Genomic DNA, 18,680 nt, shown 5'->3' with positions numbered 1-18,680 from the left:
CACAGAAACTAAAGTTTGTCTTGTGATGCTTCAAAAGATGGCTACGCTGTTACCTCACGGGCCCAAGTCGGCTTGTTGTTGGGTTCCAGATTTTTGTTGTAATGATAATGCTGGGGCTTCTTATCCTGCTGCTGCTGCTGCTGCAGAGAAACCAGGTAGGCATGCTCCTGCTGCAGCTGTCTCTGCAAGCGCTCCGACTGCCGCTGCTCCTCAAGCTGTTTGCGCTTATACTCCTAAGTAAAGAAAAACAACGCAGTCAAGATTGTGCTTGCATCAGGCTGGATTCAACACACAGTTCAGGCAGGTAATAACTAAACCAACAGTAAACACAAAGTTTGTTTTCACTTGGACGGCCGGGCAGGTGTTTTATCAGCTGCCCAGTGCTGCTGTCAACCACTAAGATAATAAATGCTGTGAGCTTTATCACATTTTTGCACTCTTATTATGGGATGGCAGTCAATTATCAGCCCACATGAAGACGGATATCGATCATGTCTGTACTAAACCTTTTTGTGCTGTATATCAAACAGTGGAAAACTGAGTCAGTTGACTTATTGGCTTTTCACTGTGGGTTGGAGGAATGGGTCTGAGGCTTTAGATGCCTTTATATTCACATGAAAACAAGAGGAATCAAGGTTTGGGGATGTTGAGATAAGATTTTCAAACCTGACTCATCACAATGCAAATCTTCATACCTTCACACTGATATATTACCAGCTGGTCTCTGCATTTATGATGCTAATCATTCACTCCTCTTCAGCACATTTTGTATTGATTTTTCAAAGCTACGAAGCCACTCAGCCATAAAGTCGCGTCATAATTAACCATCTGTCTCAAACAGAATCCAGGTTGATTTAAAGACTATACTCACAACAGTGAACGACGATGACATTAAAGTTACACTGGCAAGAGGAACGTGATCTTTACCTTTATCATTTCTAAGGTAGTTGTCATTGCTTTATAATAAAACATAGACAAATGCTATTCAGAAAACGTGCTTTGTTTTACAATACCATCTATAATCTACATACATAGTCCCACAATATTAAACACACATGTAAAGTCTTGTAGAACAGCAGCTCAGCTCTTTCCTAAATACGTCTGACAAGTATCAATGTTGACTTTTCGTAAGCTCACCAGATCCTAGTTTATTTGAGACAATCGGCAAACATAATGCCAAGAAGATCATAGCAGATTGAAAATGTGAAGAGCCAAAATCTTCCCAATTTACACTTTTCCTTTACATCTGTTATTGAGATTACAACTTCAGAATTCAAAAAGAAATGGCCAAATATGGATCATCAAAAACATGGATGCTTTTGGAGAAACCAGTTCCAAGCTCCAAGAGAGTGCTGCAAATAAGGCTGATGTCGAAGCACAGTTATTTCCCCCTGCAGGCACACAGCGCTGCTCCTGATCCTTTGTAGCACAAATCATTTGTGCCAACTATACCCCGAACCTTTAAAACTGTGGTATGGGCACAAGAGGCATGCAATATGCATGCACAGAGAAATTATGTGTGCTGATATGGTGAAAAAAGATCAACTGTGTCTTGCAGATAGAACTGGGTTAGCTCTCCCTCTACAAAACAGGAACAAAGAGTTCAATCCTGATGACAGCAACTCCTACGCTCCGCAGGACAAAGCTAAAACAAAGATGCCAGGAGTGTGGCAATTCTACCCATCAATACGAGCAAGATACACTTATTTGCTGAAAACTGTCTAAAACTGGCGCACAAATCTGGGTCACTGCTGTTTGATTCCTGTCTTGTGTTACTGGTTTAATAACCAAGAGGTGGACGTGAAAACCTGTGCAGTGAAAACATGGCATGATGAAGGAGTAGGAACATCTAGATACCATAAGAAGCGCCTGCTCCTGAAGCAACTGCTGCTGAAGGATTTCTAGCTGTCGCTGCTCTTCTTCTAACTTGTGCCTGATAAACTCCTGAGGAAAGTAAAGAGAAAAATAGAGGATCAGCAAAGAGGTGATACAGGAGAGAAGGAAAGCTGATGGAGAGGATGCAGAGATGGCAGGAGCAGATAAACGGTTATGCAACATCTTTTCAGCCTGAGGAAATGCATGTTGTGTAAATCAAAATCCATTATTCTAAATTTTAATATGCAAAAATTTTTACTTTTGTTTATAATTAATCAGCATGGAGGTCAATGGGAGAACAATCAACTTGTCACATTATTATTTTAAGCATTGCACCGATACTGTGATGAATTGCTAAGTAATAGCAATTTTTGCAGAGCACAGATCCTCTTGTAAGGTACCAGACTGACATTAAACCCACGGTTAGCGCTACAAGGTGACCGAGCTCTATGCCAGACTCCTGCATTACTGAAGGTAGACTGGAAACGCAGCATAAGAGACGAAGAGAGCTCACCCACAGAAAACTCATCTCTGAGTAAATACACTAATTTAGACTCTTGCTGCTATGGCAACCCACTCATGGAATTTCACCACCAGCGCAACTTGCACAGTGTTGCTGAAGGACACACCCACACTCCACACTGATTGGGTGAGTGCGACGCCACGTCTCCCGTGGTTGGTTACCTGCTCCCTCTCTGCCAGCCTTCTATCTTCCTCCCGTCTCATATCGTCAAGTCTCCGATGGGGACCTTTTTCTTGCTGCCTCACCATCTCTCGCTCTTTTCTCTGTTGCTGGGAGAGAAGGGTGACAGGGAAAAGAGAAATGAGCACAGAGGCTGTAGCGGCACAGAGGAATCAGGCCGCTTATACGGCAAGTCTCCTTTCAAAAGTGCTAAACAAATGCAAAAAAAAAAAGAAAAAAGAAAAGAAAAGGAGCAGTAGTGCGGGGCACAGAATAAAGGCTGTGAGTCATTCTGAAAAATAAACACAAACCTATTGCATCCCAATCAATGAGTTGCCCTGATTTAGATACAAAGACACTGTTTGCTTGTTCCTGTTTTTTTTTTCCTTTTAACTTTATTACTGGCCGCCTAAAGCAGATTTTGCAGTGAGACAAAATCATCCTGTCCATTCTAATGTTGTCGGACCAAAGTGCTAAATAAGGCAGACTAGTAGGTGGAGAAAGATTAGGGTGGTGCAACGTTACTGCAGTCAATGACTTCACCAGTACTGCACAACAGCAACAAAAGCAATAGGAGTGCAATTATCTGTGGCTCATTGCAATCCCACATAACTCCTCATAGATTCCAGAGGAGCCGACACTTAGTGAGCAGCAGCCCATCATTTAGCCAGATTATGCAGGTATGTCTGCCAGAGACATTAGCAACAGATGCAGCCTTTTCACACTCACACACACAATGCCTCACGCTCCATGACATAAACTCTGTACAATATGTCAACATCAGAGCAAGTTCAGATGCTGGGAAAAGAAGATGACATGTAGATATGTGTAATCCGTACACATGGGACTTATACTGCAAAATCTTACATCAGCTGCCAGAGTATTTAAACAATATGTGCTCTGGTATGCGGTACAGACAAAGTACCAGCAGAAATTTTGCTGAAAGAAACATAAGTTTAAATGGTGAAGGAAAGGGAAATCTAAATTTGCCGTCATCAGCATGTAATCATTGTCCTGGGTTTCTACATGCTATCGTTAATTATATCTGATTTCTTGGTGAGCTACTTTATAACTGGTGGATAGACACAAATATAATGTACTGGTTCTCATAAGTTACAGATAAGTTAGTTAACGTATACAATTTTAAGGGCTCGGTTAAAGTGATCATGAAGACAAGTAAGAAATTTTGCTGTGAAACAAAACAGATCTTAAGTATCTCACGTCGCTCGAACAATTCTGTCATTTCTATATTCATATTCCTCCAAGACTAGACTGCAACCCAAGTTACCCTGGCATTTCACAAACTTCCTGAAAACAAAACAGCTTGTTTACTAATATATATTGAGTAATATGAGGAAAACAACAAATAGCCAAGCACAAAAGCTGCGCACTTATAACAAAGAACAGAACACTAATAAAAGTACTGGATCAATAGAGCAACATGAAGTAGTTTAAGTGGCTTGAGGGAAAAAGCAATTTTAGAAAACATACTTTTGTTTTTGAGTTTCTCTGGGTTAAAAATACATTTATATCACAGCTTTGCAATTACAACACAAAGGTAAGGTCAATTCTGAAATCAGAAAGTACAAAGTATGTTTTGTTCCTGATGTCAGGATCAATTGGAATGAGATAAAAACAAAACATGAAGCACACCGAGAAAAAGGGCCATAGGCATGGTTCGCAAACCCGGTTACAGACATCACAATAATCCACGATTCTCACTGGAAAAAAAACATTAAAATTCACTGATTTGGTTTATTTTGAAACTGCAAAAATCATTTCAAAGCATCGAATAATTTATTGCAGAGAACATCCAAAAACTGTTTGTTTAAAATAGAGCGGGATCAAGGAAAGAGCTAAATTTCAAACATCTGTGTACACACACAACTTTAAAAACATTTTGTTTTTAATATGTGGAGTCAGACTGTGGAACAGATCTGACAGGGAGCTCAGGCCATGAAGCAGTTCATTCAGCGGTCAAACTAACGGTGTTTACCAGGCAGTATGGAATGAGCATGAAGTGTTTCTTCTTTTCACACGCCGTTTATTGACCTGTTAATTTATTTGCTGGTTGCTTTCTTTGGTTTTTTACCAATTTCTTTTTTTGGGCCATTTAAATTTCTGAAAGTCTGAGGATGTGATTTGGTTGAAAGAGAAAATAAAACAAAGTCAGAATATGTGAAAAGAACACGTGATAGGTATGGAGATAAAATATTGAACCAATAAGAATATCAAAGACTAGGACTGATCTCAATAGCAATAACAGAAATAAGCAAGGAAAGTGGCAACGCTTTCAAAACAGCTGTTGCAAGTCCTTCATTTTTAAATTTAACATAAATCACTATTTGCACAGTCTCACTGCTGAGACTCTTAGTCACATTCATCACACACTACAGGAAAAACAAGAAGAACTGCTGAGTCGACAGATGTGTGACATCCTTTACAAGGAGGATAAACCACAGGAGAACATTGCTGAAATGACGGGATGTTCAGAGAGCTGGATCCAAACAGATTCATGGAAAGTTCATTGGAAGGACAAAGTGCGGTAGGAAAGGATGAATCCAGCAGTCTTAGGAAATCAAGACGTCGGTCGACTTTCTCAAGGAGTGGATCAAGAATGGAAATCCAGCATTTTCTAAATTCAGTACTTTTGCACTGTAGAAAAGCTATTTCTGGGTAACATGTATGACTAGAATGAAATCTAACTTTCTTTAAAAAACATTTACAACATTACCAAACTTTCCTTGAAAAAGCATCTCTCACCTCTTCAAGTCTGCGCCGCTGTTCCTTCTGCTCTTCAATGCGTTTCTGTCGGTCATGCAACAGTTGTCTCTTGTGTTCCTCGGGGTCTCGGCGCTGAGCCGCCAACTGGGCCTGCTGCCTCTTGTGAGCCTCAGAGCGCTCTTTGTTCTCCTGCTGCAGACGCTGGAAGTCACGTCTCAGGGTGGACTCGCCGGGAACGTTAAGTATTGAACTAAAACCCAAAATTAAACAAAAACAAAAGATGAGAAAGGACAAATTACACACTTCCTTCGAGTCAACTTCTCCCAATTTGTATGAATCTGACAACTAGCAAGTACCTTGACTCTCTGTCATCGCCACGATTTTCATCCTCTTCATCGCTGCCGCTGTATTCGTACTCCGTCTCTTCTACAAGGAAAATCGGAAAAGAAGAGAAGTCAAAACATTGTTGTTGAATATTGTGCTCCACCGACTTGCGGTCCACTTTAAAAATGTGCTGCACTCTTCAGAGCTCAATGCATCTCACTTACCTTTCTCCCCCCTCTTCTTGCGTGTCCGATCAATGTGATCTTTGAGCTGAATTCGGACCTGCCGCTCGGTGGGCTGGTCCCTGATGAAGGAGTGTTTGAGCAGCTGCTCCGTGGATGGCCGGCTGGGATACGTCTTCACAAGGCAGCCTTCGATAAAGTCAATAAATTTCTTGGACCTGGGAAGAAGGGTATGTTCCAGCATGAGAAAGTTCAATATAGAGAGAGAGGGAGAGAGAGGTAGAGAGACAAACAGAGAAGGCAGGAGGGCATGGAGGCACGGCACACTGAACAACAGGGCCATTATAGTCCAAACTGTTGATATAAAAGCACGGATTCAAGTGGAACAAAGTGTATCTTAGCAACTTTCACACTTTTTCTGTTTTTTTCTTCTTCAAACAACAAGATATGTTATACAAGTGTGAAGAAGAATAATTAAAGCCTTTAGTTCATAGTCTGTTTTCTGTGACAATTTCAAAAAAACTAGTTTCTGTACTGACCCATTTAGCTCTACTGGCAAAAATGAGTCAACTGGCAGAGAAGCTACGAGACGCTACAAACGAGTAAACAATGGTATATAAGGAGACTGAGGAAATACTTCTGATCTTAGTAAACTCAATGTGAGCAGAACATGCCGGCTCTGAAGTACATGTCGATGCATTACAATAGTGCAGTAAATACCATTGGCATGAGGTCAATAATGTTGCTCGGGTTCAAGAAGTTGGAGTGCTAATCATCTTCAATTCCTATTCACCTGATCCTTTATGAAGAGGAGCAACGCTTTAAGTGTGGCTTTATTCGTTTGCATGATTAGCACATTGACTTGCAGAAATTATATTACAATTGTAAAGTAGAAGCACAGACGCTGCCTGATGTTGTGGGACTCCACAAAAAGCAGTCATAGTAGGTAGTAAGGAAAAGACGAGAGCAGAAAGTCAATCTGATATTACCTTTAAAGTTCTTAACCTGTTTTCACATTATAATTCAGTGACATTTCAAACTTTCTTTCATTAAATCACAGTTCCACCTCACATGTCCCTGAAGCATATCTTATCTAATTGTGCGCTTCATTATTATTTTTGCAGTCTGTCTTGCTGATTCTAACACTATCGTATACAGCTGGGTAAACTACACTTCATGTAAAGGAGTCATCTGGTTGTGACTATTGTCTAGTGAGGCAGCTTCTTACCACTACTGTTAACTCACACTACAAATATGTCCATAAGTTTATAGATTTCATAATGACAAATAATGTGTTACAATTAAAAACGAATAATAAAGAAAGTCAACAGGGAAAGTGGCTTACAGCACTGCAGGAAGTGGAAACAGTGCAGGTGTTGACTTACCATTTTTTAGACTTAAGTTTTGGAGGAGGATTCCTGGGAATCAGAAACAGGGCCCTCATTGGATGCATGTCACACAAGGCTGCAGAAATAAAGGACATGATGATAATCAGATGCAGAGAGCCACAGGACCAAAACTGCACATCAGTGAAAACGTATTCCACACAGGGTGGTTTATAACAATACCAGCCACCATTACATGTTTCTTGTATCCTGAAACATGGTTAGAGCTGCTGTTATCCAATCTTTCCTGGTGCCTCGGGCTTATTGTTACACTGAATGTAAGAGCAAGGACTGTGAGTCATTGTGTTCCCAGCGTAGGTAGGTAGCTAAACCTGACTGGTTAGCTTCAGAGTCTCACAGTAAATAGGCTTTTGTAACACAGTCTTTTGGACATATGCAACGTGACTGAGACTGCCAAAGGCGAGAGGGTAATTTTCTGCGCGGCATTTTAAGTGCCACATTAGCCATTGAGGGAATCGGTTATACACACGTGTGCCTCGTATAACATGCATCCATTTAAGAAAAGGAATGGATCACCCACTGATAGGTTATTGCCAGTTCCATAAATAACCTGTTGGATTACAGGATTTAGTTCACGGAGTTATACCGCGGTCTCGTTAAATTATTTATCAGGTACGCGGAGTGAACTTTAGTTTCTTTAGGCTCTCAACTAATAAACTGTACAGACTGTTCAAAAAGGCTGTGACAAATGATTACCTTTCAGTCTCTGTACAGACAACTCGTACTTTTAGTAGTAAGTAGAAACATCTTTAAATTTAACAACTTGCATGTTCCACCACAAATTAAAAGGAATGTGTTTATTAAATAAGCAAACTTTTTATCAATACTGCACATAAACATCTGTTATGTGACCTCATGAAGTTCAGAAAATCTTAATGTAATGCAATTACAAAACCCTGAAACATTAAGAAACCTTTCACTTCATATTCATTCATGCTTTCTTTTCATCAACAAATAAGTCCACTGACAAATGGTTAAAACATCGGTGCCACAGTCTCATCCGAAGGAATATTGCAAGTTTTTAAAGTAGAAAACATATTTCAGTAATCAGACTGAGGGAGTGAGTAAGCACACACTGCATAATTTATAACGGTACATCAACACCAGCTCGACAGTTGGCCTGCATCCCTTATGTCATTCACAGCAGCAGCAACTGAGTCTGTAGGAGCTTCATGCAGTTGCCATTGGCGATGTGGAGGAAGAAGGAAAAAAAGGATTTCAGGAGGTTTTTATGTGTGGCAGTAGTGGAAATTTAGTTTCAATGGTAAAGTGTACTCCACACTGTAATGTTTAACGATGCTCTCCAGTCATATTCAATTCAATTCAGCTTTATTTCTATAAAATAGTCATTTCTAGACACTTTCACTGAGAAAAACCAACAGATCCACATGAGCAAACATGAGCGACCATGGAAAGAAAAAGCTCCCATATGAGAATTAAAGGTACGATACCTTGTTTGGAGAAACACACAACTCACAAAAAGTTTGGGATATTTGGCTTTCGGGTGACACTCATGGAAAACGTAAAATGTTTATTTCACAGTGATGCCTGATTATGAAAGTAGGATATTTAAGTAAAAAGATGGAACGGGACTTTCTCCATCTCAATATATTGAAACAAAAGCCAACAACAGTGATGGATATACCACAACAAAGAATGTCGATGTTTCAAGAACTTGCCTTGAGCATCAATTATAGCTTGACAACAACACCTCATGTCATTTAGAGATTGATTTATTGTCTGTTGAGACACAGCACCCTCACGTCATTGAGGTTCTGTGATACAGAGTAGTAGAAGCTGCAATCTCAACAAACCAGATGTTTGTCCACCATGAAGATGAAATCAGGATGAATTCAGTTCATACTGAAATATCCAAAATCTGAATGTCCTTTATTTGTCTGAGAGTTGTGTAAATTGGGTCGAACATGCAATTTTCAATGCAAAAGTCTTCAATTAGCTTCCTATAAATATGTCAAATTAGAGTTAAACTTACAGTATTCTAGCTGCTGTACAGACTGAATGTTGATTTGGACTTCTAGGACTGTCTTCATTATCATGTCATGGGAGTTCAATGTCACTTAATCATGATTACAAAAAAAGCCTTAAAGATTCAACGGCAAGAAAACTATATTCTAGTCTCAAACTGCATGTGCATCACTTTCTGTGGTGCAAATGAGCGACTGGTCAAACGCAGATAAAGCCCGATAAGCTCCCGGTTCAGACATTATTTACCAAACGTTTTAGCACTTGTGTAATTTTCTTTGGTTTCACACCAAATCTGCAGGCAGACAGATCTTCCTGCAAACCACACCACAGAGATCTGCACAAACAGCCTCCACAGGCCAACTGCCAGCTCACGACTACACTACCTTGATTACAGTGAGTCAGCTGTCCATCTGAAGGCACAGACAGGCATGGCGCACATGCAAGACGGACTCATTCATGAGGTCTTTCAGAATGGGCTGCGGAACGGTGAGAAACGACCCGATACCGAGCGCACGAAAGTGCATGAGTCAACGGCAAACCGGTGGAACAGGTACGTAAAGTGCAGATACTTACGAGGAGCTCCCTCCGCCATCTCAATGGCTGTGATCCCCAAAGACCAGATATCACTCTGTGAAATACACCGGGGGGGTAGTCAGTGTACTATTCATGTTCCCACTGCACTATTCATGCACATAAAGTGCTGATTCTGTTACCCTGTAATCATAGGTGGAGTCGGGGTTCTCGTCACAGGCAATAACCTCTGGCGCCATCCAGTAGGGCGTGCCGATGAAAGTGTTTCTACGACCGACAGTCCTGTCCAGCTGGGCACTCACCCCAAAATCAACTGTAGAAAAAAAAAAGTGAACCAGAAGGGGTATGAAGCATAAAGCATACAATACAGTGGATTTATTTTAGGCATGCAATTTTTCAAAGATTTGACTTACCAAGTTTAACTTCTGCATTCTCTGTTAGCAGCACATTCTGGCCCTTAATGTCTCTGTGGATTACTTTGTGAGCATGGAGGTGAGAAAGACCCTGTCCACAAAAAAAAAAAAAAACAGTCGACATTGGTCAACAGATAGTTGCAAGCCTGTTTTCTCTGGTGCTGTAATGACTTCTCACCCTCAGGATCTCTCTGCAGATGTAAGCAATCCAGTCCTCCTTCAGAGAGCTGCCTTTTGTGTTTTTCACCAGGTCTGTCACCGATCCTGCCCCGCAGAACTCCATCACCAACTACGCACGATAAAACACAAACTTCTTAGCCACATCAATGAGCTGCATTCTCTCGTAAAGTCTTGAGAGCAGGAACGGAAGGTAGACTGACCCAAAGCTGGTCGTCATGTCCTGGTGGACTCTTCTTGACAAAGGCACCGTAGTACGTGGCGATGTTGCGATGGTGGCTGTATTTTTTCAGCATGTTAATCTCTGCTTTGATCTCTTCCTCTTCCTCCTCTGTAACATCCATCACCTTGATGGCAGCCAGCTGGCCAGTCTTCACGTGACGGCCCTGATTTAGGGACAAGCAGGCTCGTCACTCCAGCTACCAGCAAAGTTTAAAAATATCCACAAACCCGGATGTTTCCGGAACGCTTTCATTTTCACTCATTAAACTGAGACTAATTGCTTTTTCGCATCACTTTGCTCTTCTCATTTTACATTTTCCTCCACTTGAGACTCTTATCTCCTTTGTCAATACACTTCATAGTTATCAGCCTGACAGCAGAAATTTTTTACTGACATAGCAATATGCTAAATCGACTAGAATCTAATAAATTAACATCGCTACAGAACATTTACCAAAGAATCTGACTTAGCAGTGTCATAATTTAGAATATAAGATGCTGCACTAATCAGAAGAAAACAGTTTTTCCTCAGAACTGATCGGTGTCACGGCTCACCTTGTACACCTGTCCGTATGTCCCATTGCCGACAACCTCGACCAGCTCAAAGATCCCTGCTGGATCCTATGGGAGACAGCAGCAGGTTCATTTGTTATGCAACATGTGGACGGTTCAGAGTCAGTCAAAACAGGACACTCATCATTTGTGCCAGGGCTAGCTGCATTAATTCAACCTTTAATGTAGAAGAAATCTCCATAATGAAAAAGACGTTCAATAAACTCATCACCAATTCAGTTAGGGTTCCTTCCGACTGGTGAATATGCATAATTACAATGACAGCACACCGTATTTATTTTGGTTTTTCAGTGGGTGACGCTCACTTTGTTCTTCGGTGGAGCCTCCACATTTACACTTCAATGCCGACCCTACATGGAGGTTATATTTCATGCTGTAACACTCATGTTTCTTCGGTGAAGTCTCACCTTTATATACCAAAATACTACAAACCGCACCTGTTCTAGTAGCTGCTGCGGTGAGCCTGCAGTTATATTTGCACAAAAGCTAAAACAGAACAAGTCTGAAAACAAACACTGCTGCAGCACTCGGCAGGCCGAGATTATTTAAGGTGATGTTCAGTCAGAATTTCAGATTGTTCAACTTTTCAGTGAGTAAAGTCGCAGATCTGTGAGCTCCATCAGGAGTACTGTCATATACACACACACACACACACACACACACACACGGCTCTGAAATCATTCATCAGAACCACTAAAGCCAATTTAAATCCAGCATTACATTTCCATGCTGAACAGTTAAGCCCAATCTTCCTCACTGCCCACTCAAAACCACCCACAAAACTTCACATGGAAGAAGCAGACACACAGATTCTCTTGATATTGATATTAGGTTACACACACGAATTCTGACAGCATGGACACAACTCCAGCCTTTTCTTGATTTGTTCATTTAGTATTTCTGTGCCACGAACACGTATTTCGTTGACACTAATAATGAGGAGTAGGTTGCGTCGACTCAATTATGCAACCCCCTCCCCCAAGAGACAAGGGAAAATGACAAGCAGCTCCACTTTCATGCAATTTCAATATGGCTTTAAGAAGATGTGTGGGTGGTGAGACTGCTGCTTTGGGTTTAGAGTGTACACCATGACCTATCCTGCTTTCATCCATTTCCAATGATGGCTTTTCTGCATTCAACAAGGAGGAAAATATTTTCCTCTAGGACAAAGAATTTAAGTGGAAAACAGCAAATATATATACTTAGGAAAGCTGCGGCTGTAAAACTGACCACATATCGGATGTAAATGCACACAGCTCATGAAATGGCATAAATACACCATGAAGGTTTTGAAGCATGTTATGCACAGGAATAAAAAAAAGACAAGGAGCCATGACGTAAAAGAGGAAGCCATAGAAAAATGGTATGGAAGGGAATAATGTAATGACAGCGTGGGTGGCAAGGCAGAGGTGGTAGCTTCACCCACATCCAGCACGGAGTGGGATGAGAGGAATGAGGCAATAGAAGGGGAAATGTACAGTTAAGTATGAACAGGAGCACACAGAGACGAACAAACTGTCTGCAAAGACTGCAAAAAAAAAAAAAAAAGTCAAAACAGTAGTGAAACCATAAGGACATTCTAGAAGAACTATCCCTGCTTAAAGCATAGAAATACAACTCTGATACTTTATGCGAATATAATGATAGCATAGTAATAAGAAAGCTTGATATAATGATTGGGAACTCTGAAAGAGATGCAATCAACTAACCAAAATGCCAAGCTGTGATAAGCTTCCAAAAAAAAAGAAAAAAAAAAAATGAGTGACCCCATCTGAGGTTACACAGCAGCTATGATCGTCAAAATTCGCAACTGAGACACCCCGAAAATCTGCCCACAGCAATTTTGTGGGGAAGCACTTTTAGACTGGAAGGTATGTGAAGTAATAATTACAATCTGAAGTAACAATAACGTGACAAGACAAATTCGGTTCACCATTTCCATTCAAGTTTAGTTCCGTCAGTTTGGGAGTGGCGTTCGTTCGCCATAACCTATTAAAACCCAAACCATTTGTAGACGTTAGAGCAAGTGTTTCTCACACATGCAGAGAAAGTTGAGACTATTCTAATGCAACTAAACTTAGTGGGCTTTATTTTCAGAAAGCTGTTGTTCAGCAGCATTCAGTGTATGAAATCAAAGAACTTAACCAAACTTAAAAATAACACTACGCTGTGAATTATCCTAAAGGAAATTGCTGAAATTGTCAGCCTGACACAACATTACACTATGAGGGTAAAATAACAAAACCTAAACTAAATAGTTCGAACTTCCCATTTTTTGAAGAAAATTCATAGAATTATCAAAACAGAATGAAAAAAACTGCAGCATATGAAATTCACATTAAGTACAAAAGTAATACATACCGACATGCTCAGGTCAGCTGTAATGGTTTTATTTTGAGCGCTCCATATTGTCTCAGGTGGTGTGCACTAACACGAACACCGAAAAGTTTGAGAATCACTGACTTTGGCCTTAACTCAGAAGGCGTCGATATGGAAATTATGTCACCTGTAATCAACATCGTTTTGGCTGTGGCTTGACTTTTCCCTGTACTCAGATTGGCAGCAAAATCCAGTGTTGATGAGACATCAAACTGTTGTTACATAACGTTAGGCAACTTCTTCACCAAGTCGCATTTCTCACAAATGCTGTATGTGACCCGCTGATTTTTTTCAATTATTTTTTTAACAGGAGAACTTTGAAAACTCCATGTTTTGCTTTCATAGAGTAGTTTTCTCCAGCACAAACTGCAAACACACGTGGGTGATGTTTTGCCAATAGTTTCACACTTTAATTGTGCTGCAATGCGACAACGAAGAAAATAATGCTAGCTAGTAAACAACACTAAATTGAAAATACTCAAAACAAATAAAGAAAATACATTTAACACATTTGTAATAGCTTAAGGATAAACACAGTATGTGTGTGACTTAAAGCAATTGTAATGATTACTTTTCTTAGCTTACAATTCACACTGTTTTAATACTTCATGGATTAGCAGGGTAGTTATCGCTGAGCAGATTTTCATTGAAACAGAGCTAAAGTGAACTTATTTACACTTCAGATTCCTGCTATCTAGAAAACAATGTAAGGTGAAGCTAATTGGTTTCCATTATTTCTCAATTTTAATCAAACAAACCATTATTTTTTTAGTTTTAAGTAAAATACTGTAACTTAAAATGTGACAATATTTCAGTTCTTCATCGGGGGCATAATAACTACTTTTTCAATGGTAAAATTGTTTGTTTACGCCAATGCGCTAATAATTGACAAAACAATAGATTTTCACATTTTTTTGATTCAGAAGCACCTGCAAATTTATACAAGATAAAATAGCAAAAAAACATCCTTAGTTTTAATTAACACCTAATTTCACACACCAGTGATTACCTCAGCAACTTCACTTTGATAATGCATTGATTTCATTCATGCAGCAATAAATCACCCCTGATAGACCCGAATCAGGACTTCCCTGTGTTGGAGCAGTGACATTCAGTAAATTTTTCATTCCGTCAACACAACACAAGAGTTGACCTAATATGAAATAAAAACAAGACCCATATTTAAAATCCATGGCTTGGCATGGAAGAGGAAGCTGTGATTCATCTCAAGCATTAATAAGGTCTTGTTTGGATTGCTGAAATGGGTGTGTCATTGGTACACTGCAATACACACCTGTTGGCTCACCTCCATTATAACTAAAAGAAAAGAGAAACCTCATAACTAACCATAAACTCTACATAAGAGGAGAGGGTTTAAATTCCTTGCTGAAGCACTTCTAGCATCTTCTCAGTGACAACACCTGGATGTTGACTGGATAAAGCCAAAACCCCAATAAGCAGGGTATTAGGAGATGCCATTGAACTTGATCAGTTTTATATATATATATATATATATATATATATATATATATATATATATATATATATAATAATAATAATAATAACCAGGCTATAAATGACAGCTGCATGTACAGTATCAAAAACAATATATTATTAAATGGACCAAGATAGTGAACATGATCTTTCTGTGTGGAATATTAAAACAAAAAGATGTGAAATCAAGTGACAGCTCAGGAAACAAAAGCGGAAGGGGTTTTTAACCATCAGATTCAAGACAAAATGCTGACATCTTGGTCCTTTGTGTGTCTGATGGACATGTGAAACTGTAAACACACAAGGCCAAGGAGTGTTTCTCTCACCTCAACTTTGTTGCGTGGGTGTTAAACGGTGGTGCTCGTGTCAGAGACGAGCTGTTATAGCATCTAATGAGTCCGTCTGGCACAAATCTGCATAAATTACATGCAGCTGCATATTTTGTAATAATAATAATACCAATACTCACCCTGAGAGCGGCGAGGTCTATGTCGTCCAGGCTTCGTGTGGGGGCGTTTTCAGACATAGCTGGCCAAACTTAGAAGCTAACAAGTTAGCCACTTATTTAACAAGAAGTACTTTTAGAAAGGGGAAGAATAAAGTGCCCCCCTTTGGCAATCGATCCGGGAAAAAAAATGCAGCAAGGTGGTGGTCGAGTCCAGCGAAGCTGTTGCAAGACTCAGAGGAGCAGATACATCGCAGATTGAGCTACAGACGCACCCAGCTAGCTCGCCTCAACTCCGGCCGACAGCCACAATGTTCTCCGCAGTTGTTTTTACAGAAATATCGGCCGCAGTCTCTCAGCCTAATACAGGAGATTTCATCAAACTGCGAACGTCGTCGTCAGCCAGCCATCGGGAGAAATCTAACAACTGGCAGGTTTTAGCTGCGGCGCACCTCCACTGTTGTTGAACACCTTGCTGCTTTCATTTTGACAAGACGCCGCGTCTCCGCTGCTCAACAACATCCCAGCTAATTGTCTCTGATTTAATAAAGCACGTCGCAGGAAGGAGGAAAAACTGAGAAAAAATGTTTGACGTGCTGCTGTAACACTAGCAGCTCCGCTGACAAAGTATATTAAAAAAAATCACGAGTGTCTCAGCGTTTGTTTTTTTTAAGGAGAACGCAACGTCTGGTGTGATGGCGTCCGGGTCCGTCCGCACCGCACCAGAACCGAAGAACCGACTGTCAGGCTGTCATGCCGAGCCCGGAATATCCCCAGCGAACAGCACCGAGGGGAGAATTAAACGGATACCTCTTTTAAAATACGCCTTGCAGTGGCGCCGCAGTTGCCAAACTTGTTAATACGACTTAAATATCCCTCAATTTGCGGCGGAGCGAGCAGCCCTCCGAACACCGCGTCAGGTGCGCGCGCGGTCCGTCTCGCGTCAACGGCGGAGCTAACGCGGCTAGGCTAGCGGGCTAAACAATCTTTTCCTGAATAAACTTTCCTTCTTCATCCATTTTCCTGAGTTGACAGTCGCGCCCAGCACCGCCAACCTTCCGGGGGAAAACACGGGCTCGGGCGGGCAGACAGACGGGCACTACGCTTTCGCCGACGCCGCCGTAATACTTGTAAACCGGAGCACTCGACGCTTCAAAGTTAAGCGTCGCTTTTCGTTATTCCGGCGTCCAAATCTGACGAAACTTGTAAAACGTAGTCCGAACGCTGCAAGGCACGGTGCACTTTCTAACTGCGGATCACGGCCAAACTTGTTATTTCGCCATGTTTTGCTTCTCGAGTCCTCCCTCCCACTCCCAGCCTGCCTTCATGTAGTCTTGCGGGGCCGTACTGGCTACACAACACACACATCCACAGACAGACACACTCCTCAAGTGTTTTCTGCTTCTCGGTGGCTTACGGAGCTTCGGCAGGGACAAATTACCTCTGAAATTACAGTGGACTTCCACCTACACAGCTGGCTGTCTGCTGTGAGCAGCTGAGGTCACCCTCACATCTCTGTCCTGCAGTGGCCCCAGAGCCCTGCAGCCTCACAGAACCTTTAATACTCAGTGAAAAAACACATCATTCTACAGTTCAGGGAGAACAATGATTAGGCTGCATGGTCTGGAGTGCTTGGCACCTTTCTGGGTGTGATTTGCATGTTCTACATTCATGCATTATGTTGCTCCATGCAGACGGAGTGAATATCAGTCAGCCTCTTGAAAGCAGCAATACAGAGCAGAATAATAACCCTCAGTCCATCAGTCCACAGATCCCAGGTCTTCTAGTTGTATATCTCACATACCTGGTGACTTTGGGGGAGAGTTTTGTCAATAGGGACAGAAATAATGTCAACCCCAATGAGGCCATTTGGGATTTCAGTCTGAAGTTTGGCTTTCAAGGATCATGTCGCATGTTTCTGGGCAGCTGAAGATCTAATGAATTAACAAATTAAGTAGTTCATTTGATCGAATAACAGAGAAAGCTGCTACTCTTACAAAATCAGAAACAGAAGTTACCTTTCATAAACACTTGTGATATTTTGTTTGCTCTTTTTGAAGGCATGTTAATTATCACTTGCACATGTGCTATAGAATATCTGGGCGTTGCAGCTACAGCCACACCAAAAAATGCACATACTGTACAAAAGCACAAAAAGTGATTTATTATTTTGGTTGGTCTTCATCATATTTACAATAAATTCACATCTGCCCTACATCCACTCATTTTTTTCCTCATGAAATCTCTAAATCCCAGTGAGGACTGTTGCACACTTTAAAATCCATTGCTGTGCAGAATTCAGACCCTCTTGTTTGGTTAATAGGTAACTCTGGATTGTCCATGAGTGTAAGTGTATGTGTGACTGTGTTTCTGTTTGCCCTGCAGCTGTTATCTGCTTCCCACGATCCTAAGTTAAATGAAGCAGGTCTACAAAATCGACATCTACAGGTCAGATCAGGTCTATAAAATCGACATGAAAAAATACTTCAGATTTTCTTTTTCATAAACAGAAGTTGTTTACAAACCAAATCCATCAGAAAATCAATTCTGAGGACACATAGAAGAGAATTAGAAGCTTAATTTCTGATGAAAACGCAATAATAAAAGTTTTTAGACAGATTTGCCATCATGATCTCCCGGAGATGATTGTCTCATGAAGTTGGAGAGCTTACCAAGGCAACTGAAGCTCACTTATTTTTCTCTTCTTGGCTTTGCTGGGATGCCATCAGACAGCTTTATTTTTGCCATTGCCAGTCATATTCCTGTTAACTTACTTACCTTCAACTGTTGAATAATTGTAAATAATGTATGATTCACTTTCCGAAAAGTTTAACAAGTATTTGCAAAGACGGAGGTAAAAAAAAAACTCTTGGCTGTATGGAAATCACCTTGCACTCTGCATTCTGATGGTGATTCCTCAGAGACAGTATTATCCACATGGAGGTTTTTTTTTGTTTGCATAACATTCAAAAAAATAGACCGACATCAATGGATATGACTGAAATCTCTTCACAGCACATCAACCAAATGATTTAATAAATACTGTATATCAACAGACAGGCAATATTTCATTTGAATGTATAGATGATATTTATTTCTTAGTGTTATAAGTTTTTGATCCATTTAAAAACATGACAAACATTTTTTTTAGTAGATTTTCACTTCAGTTTCATATAAAAACAACTTTATTGAAGAAATTAGAAAAGTAACATATCATTAAGTTAGAATATTTGTATATTTCTGTTAGTAGCCCATAAACAAGTAAGT

General features: G+C 40.5%; 1 protein-coding gene across 5 annotated transcripts in view; it reads right to left on the bottom strand.

Annotated features, from left to right (window-relative positions):
• Nucleotides 1–16,794, bottom strand: part of mink1 (misshapen-like kinase 1) — a 28,153-nt gene extending 11,359 nt beyond the window's left edge. For 3 of the 5 annotated variants that reach the window (XM_030100480.1, XM_030100481.1, XM_030100483.1), the window contains exons 1-14: nucleotides 15,438–16,794; nucleotides 11,078–11,143; nucleotides 10,504–10,686; nucleotides 10,302–10,412; nucleotides 10,124–10,214; nucleotides 9,893–10,023; nucleotides 9,753–9,807; nucleotides 7,173–7,251; nucleotides 5,830–6,005; nucleotides 5,638–5,707; nucleotides 5,321–5,531; nucleotides 2,560–2,667; nucleotides 1,858–1,944; nucleotides 54–233 (exon numbers count right to left, since the gene is read on the bottom strand). In XM_030100480.1, coding sequence (XP_029956340.1) covers nucleotides 54–233; nucleotides 1,858–1,944; nucleotides 2,560–2,667; nucleotides 5,321–5,531; nucleotides 5,638–5,707; nucleotides 5,830–6,005; nucleotides 7,173–7,251; nucleotides 9,753–9,807; nucleotides 9,893–10,023; nucleotides 10,124–10,214; nucleotides 10,302–10,412; nucleotides 10,504–10,686; nucleotides 11,078–11,143; nucleotides 15,438–15,494 — 1,605 coding nt within the window. In that variant the 5' untranslated portion in view covers nucleotides 15,495–16,794. The remainder of the gene's footprint in view (nucleotides 1–53; nucleotides 234–1,857; nucleotides 1,945–2,559; nucleotides 2,668–5,320; nucleotides 5,532–5,637; nucleotides 5,708–5,829; nucleotides 6,006–7,172; nucleotides 7,252–9,752; nucleotides 9,808–9,892; nucleotides 10,024–10,123; nucleotides 10,215–10,301; nucleotides 10,413–10,503; nucleotides 10,687–11,077; nucleotides 11,144–15,437) is intronic. The other 2 variants (XM_030100482.1, XM_030100484.1) reach the window with 1 other exon arrangement.
• Nucleotides 16,795–18,680: the final 1,886 nt, after the last annotated feature.

The sequence above is a fragment of the Salarias fasciatus genome, chromosome 10 (assembly GCF_902148845.1).
Source record: "Salarias fasciatus chromosome 10, fSalaFa1.1, whole genome shotgun sequence".
NCBI classification, from domain to species: domain Eukaryota; kingdom Metazoa; phylum Chordata; class Actinopteri; order Blenniiformes; family Blenniidae; genus Salarias; species Salarias fasciatus.
The sequence above is the reverse complement of the archived record's forward strand: the minus strand, read 5'-3'. Positions and strand labels throughout refer to the sequence as shown.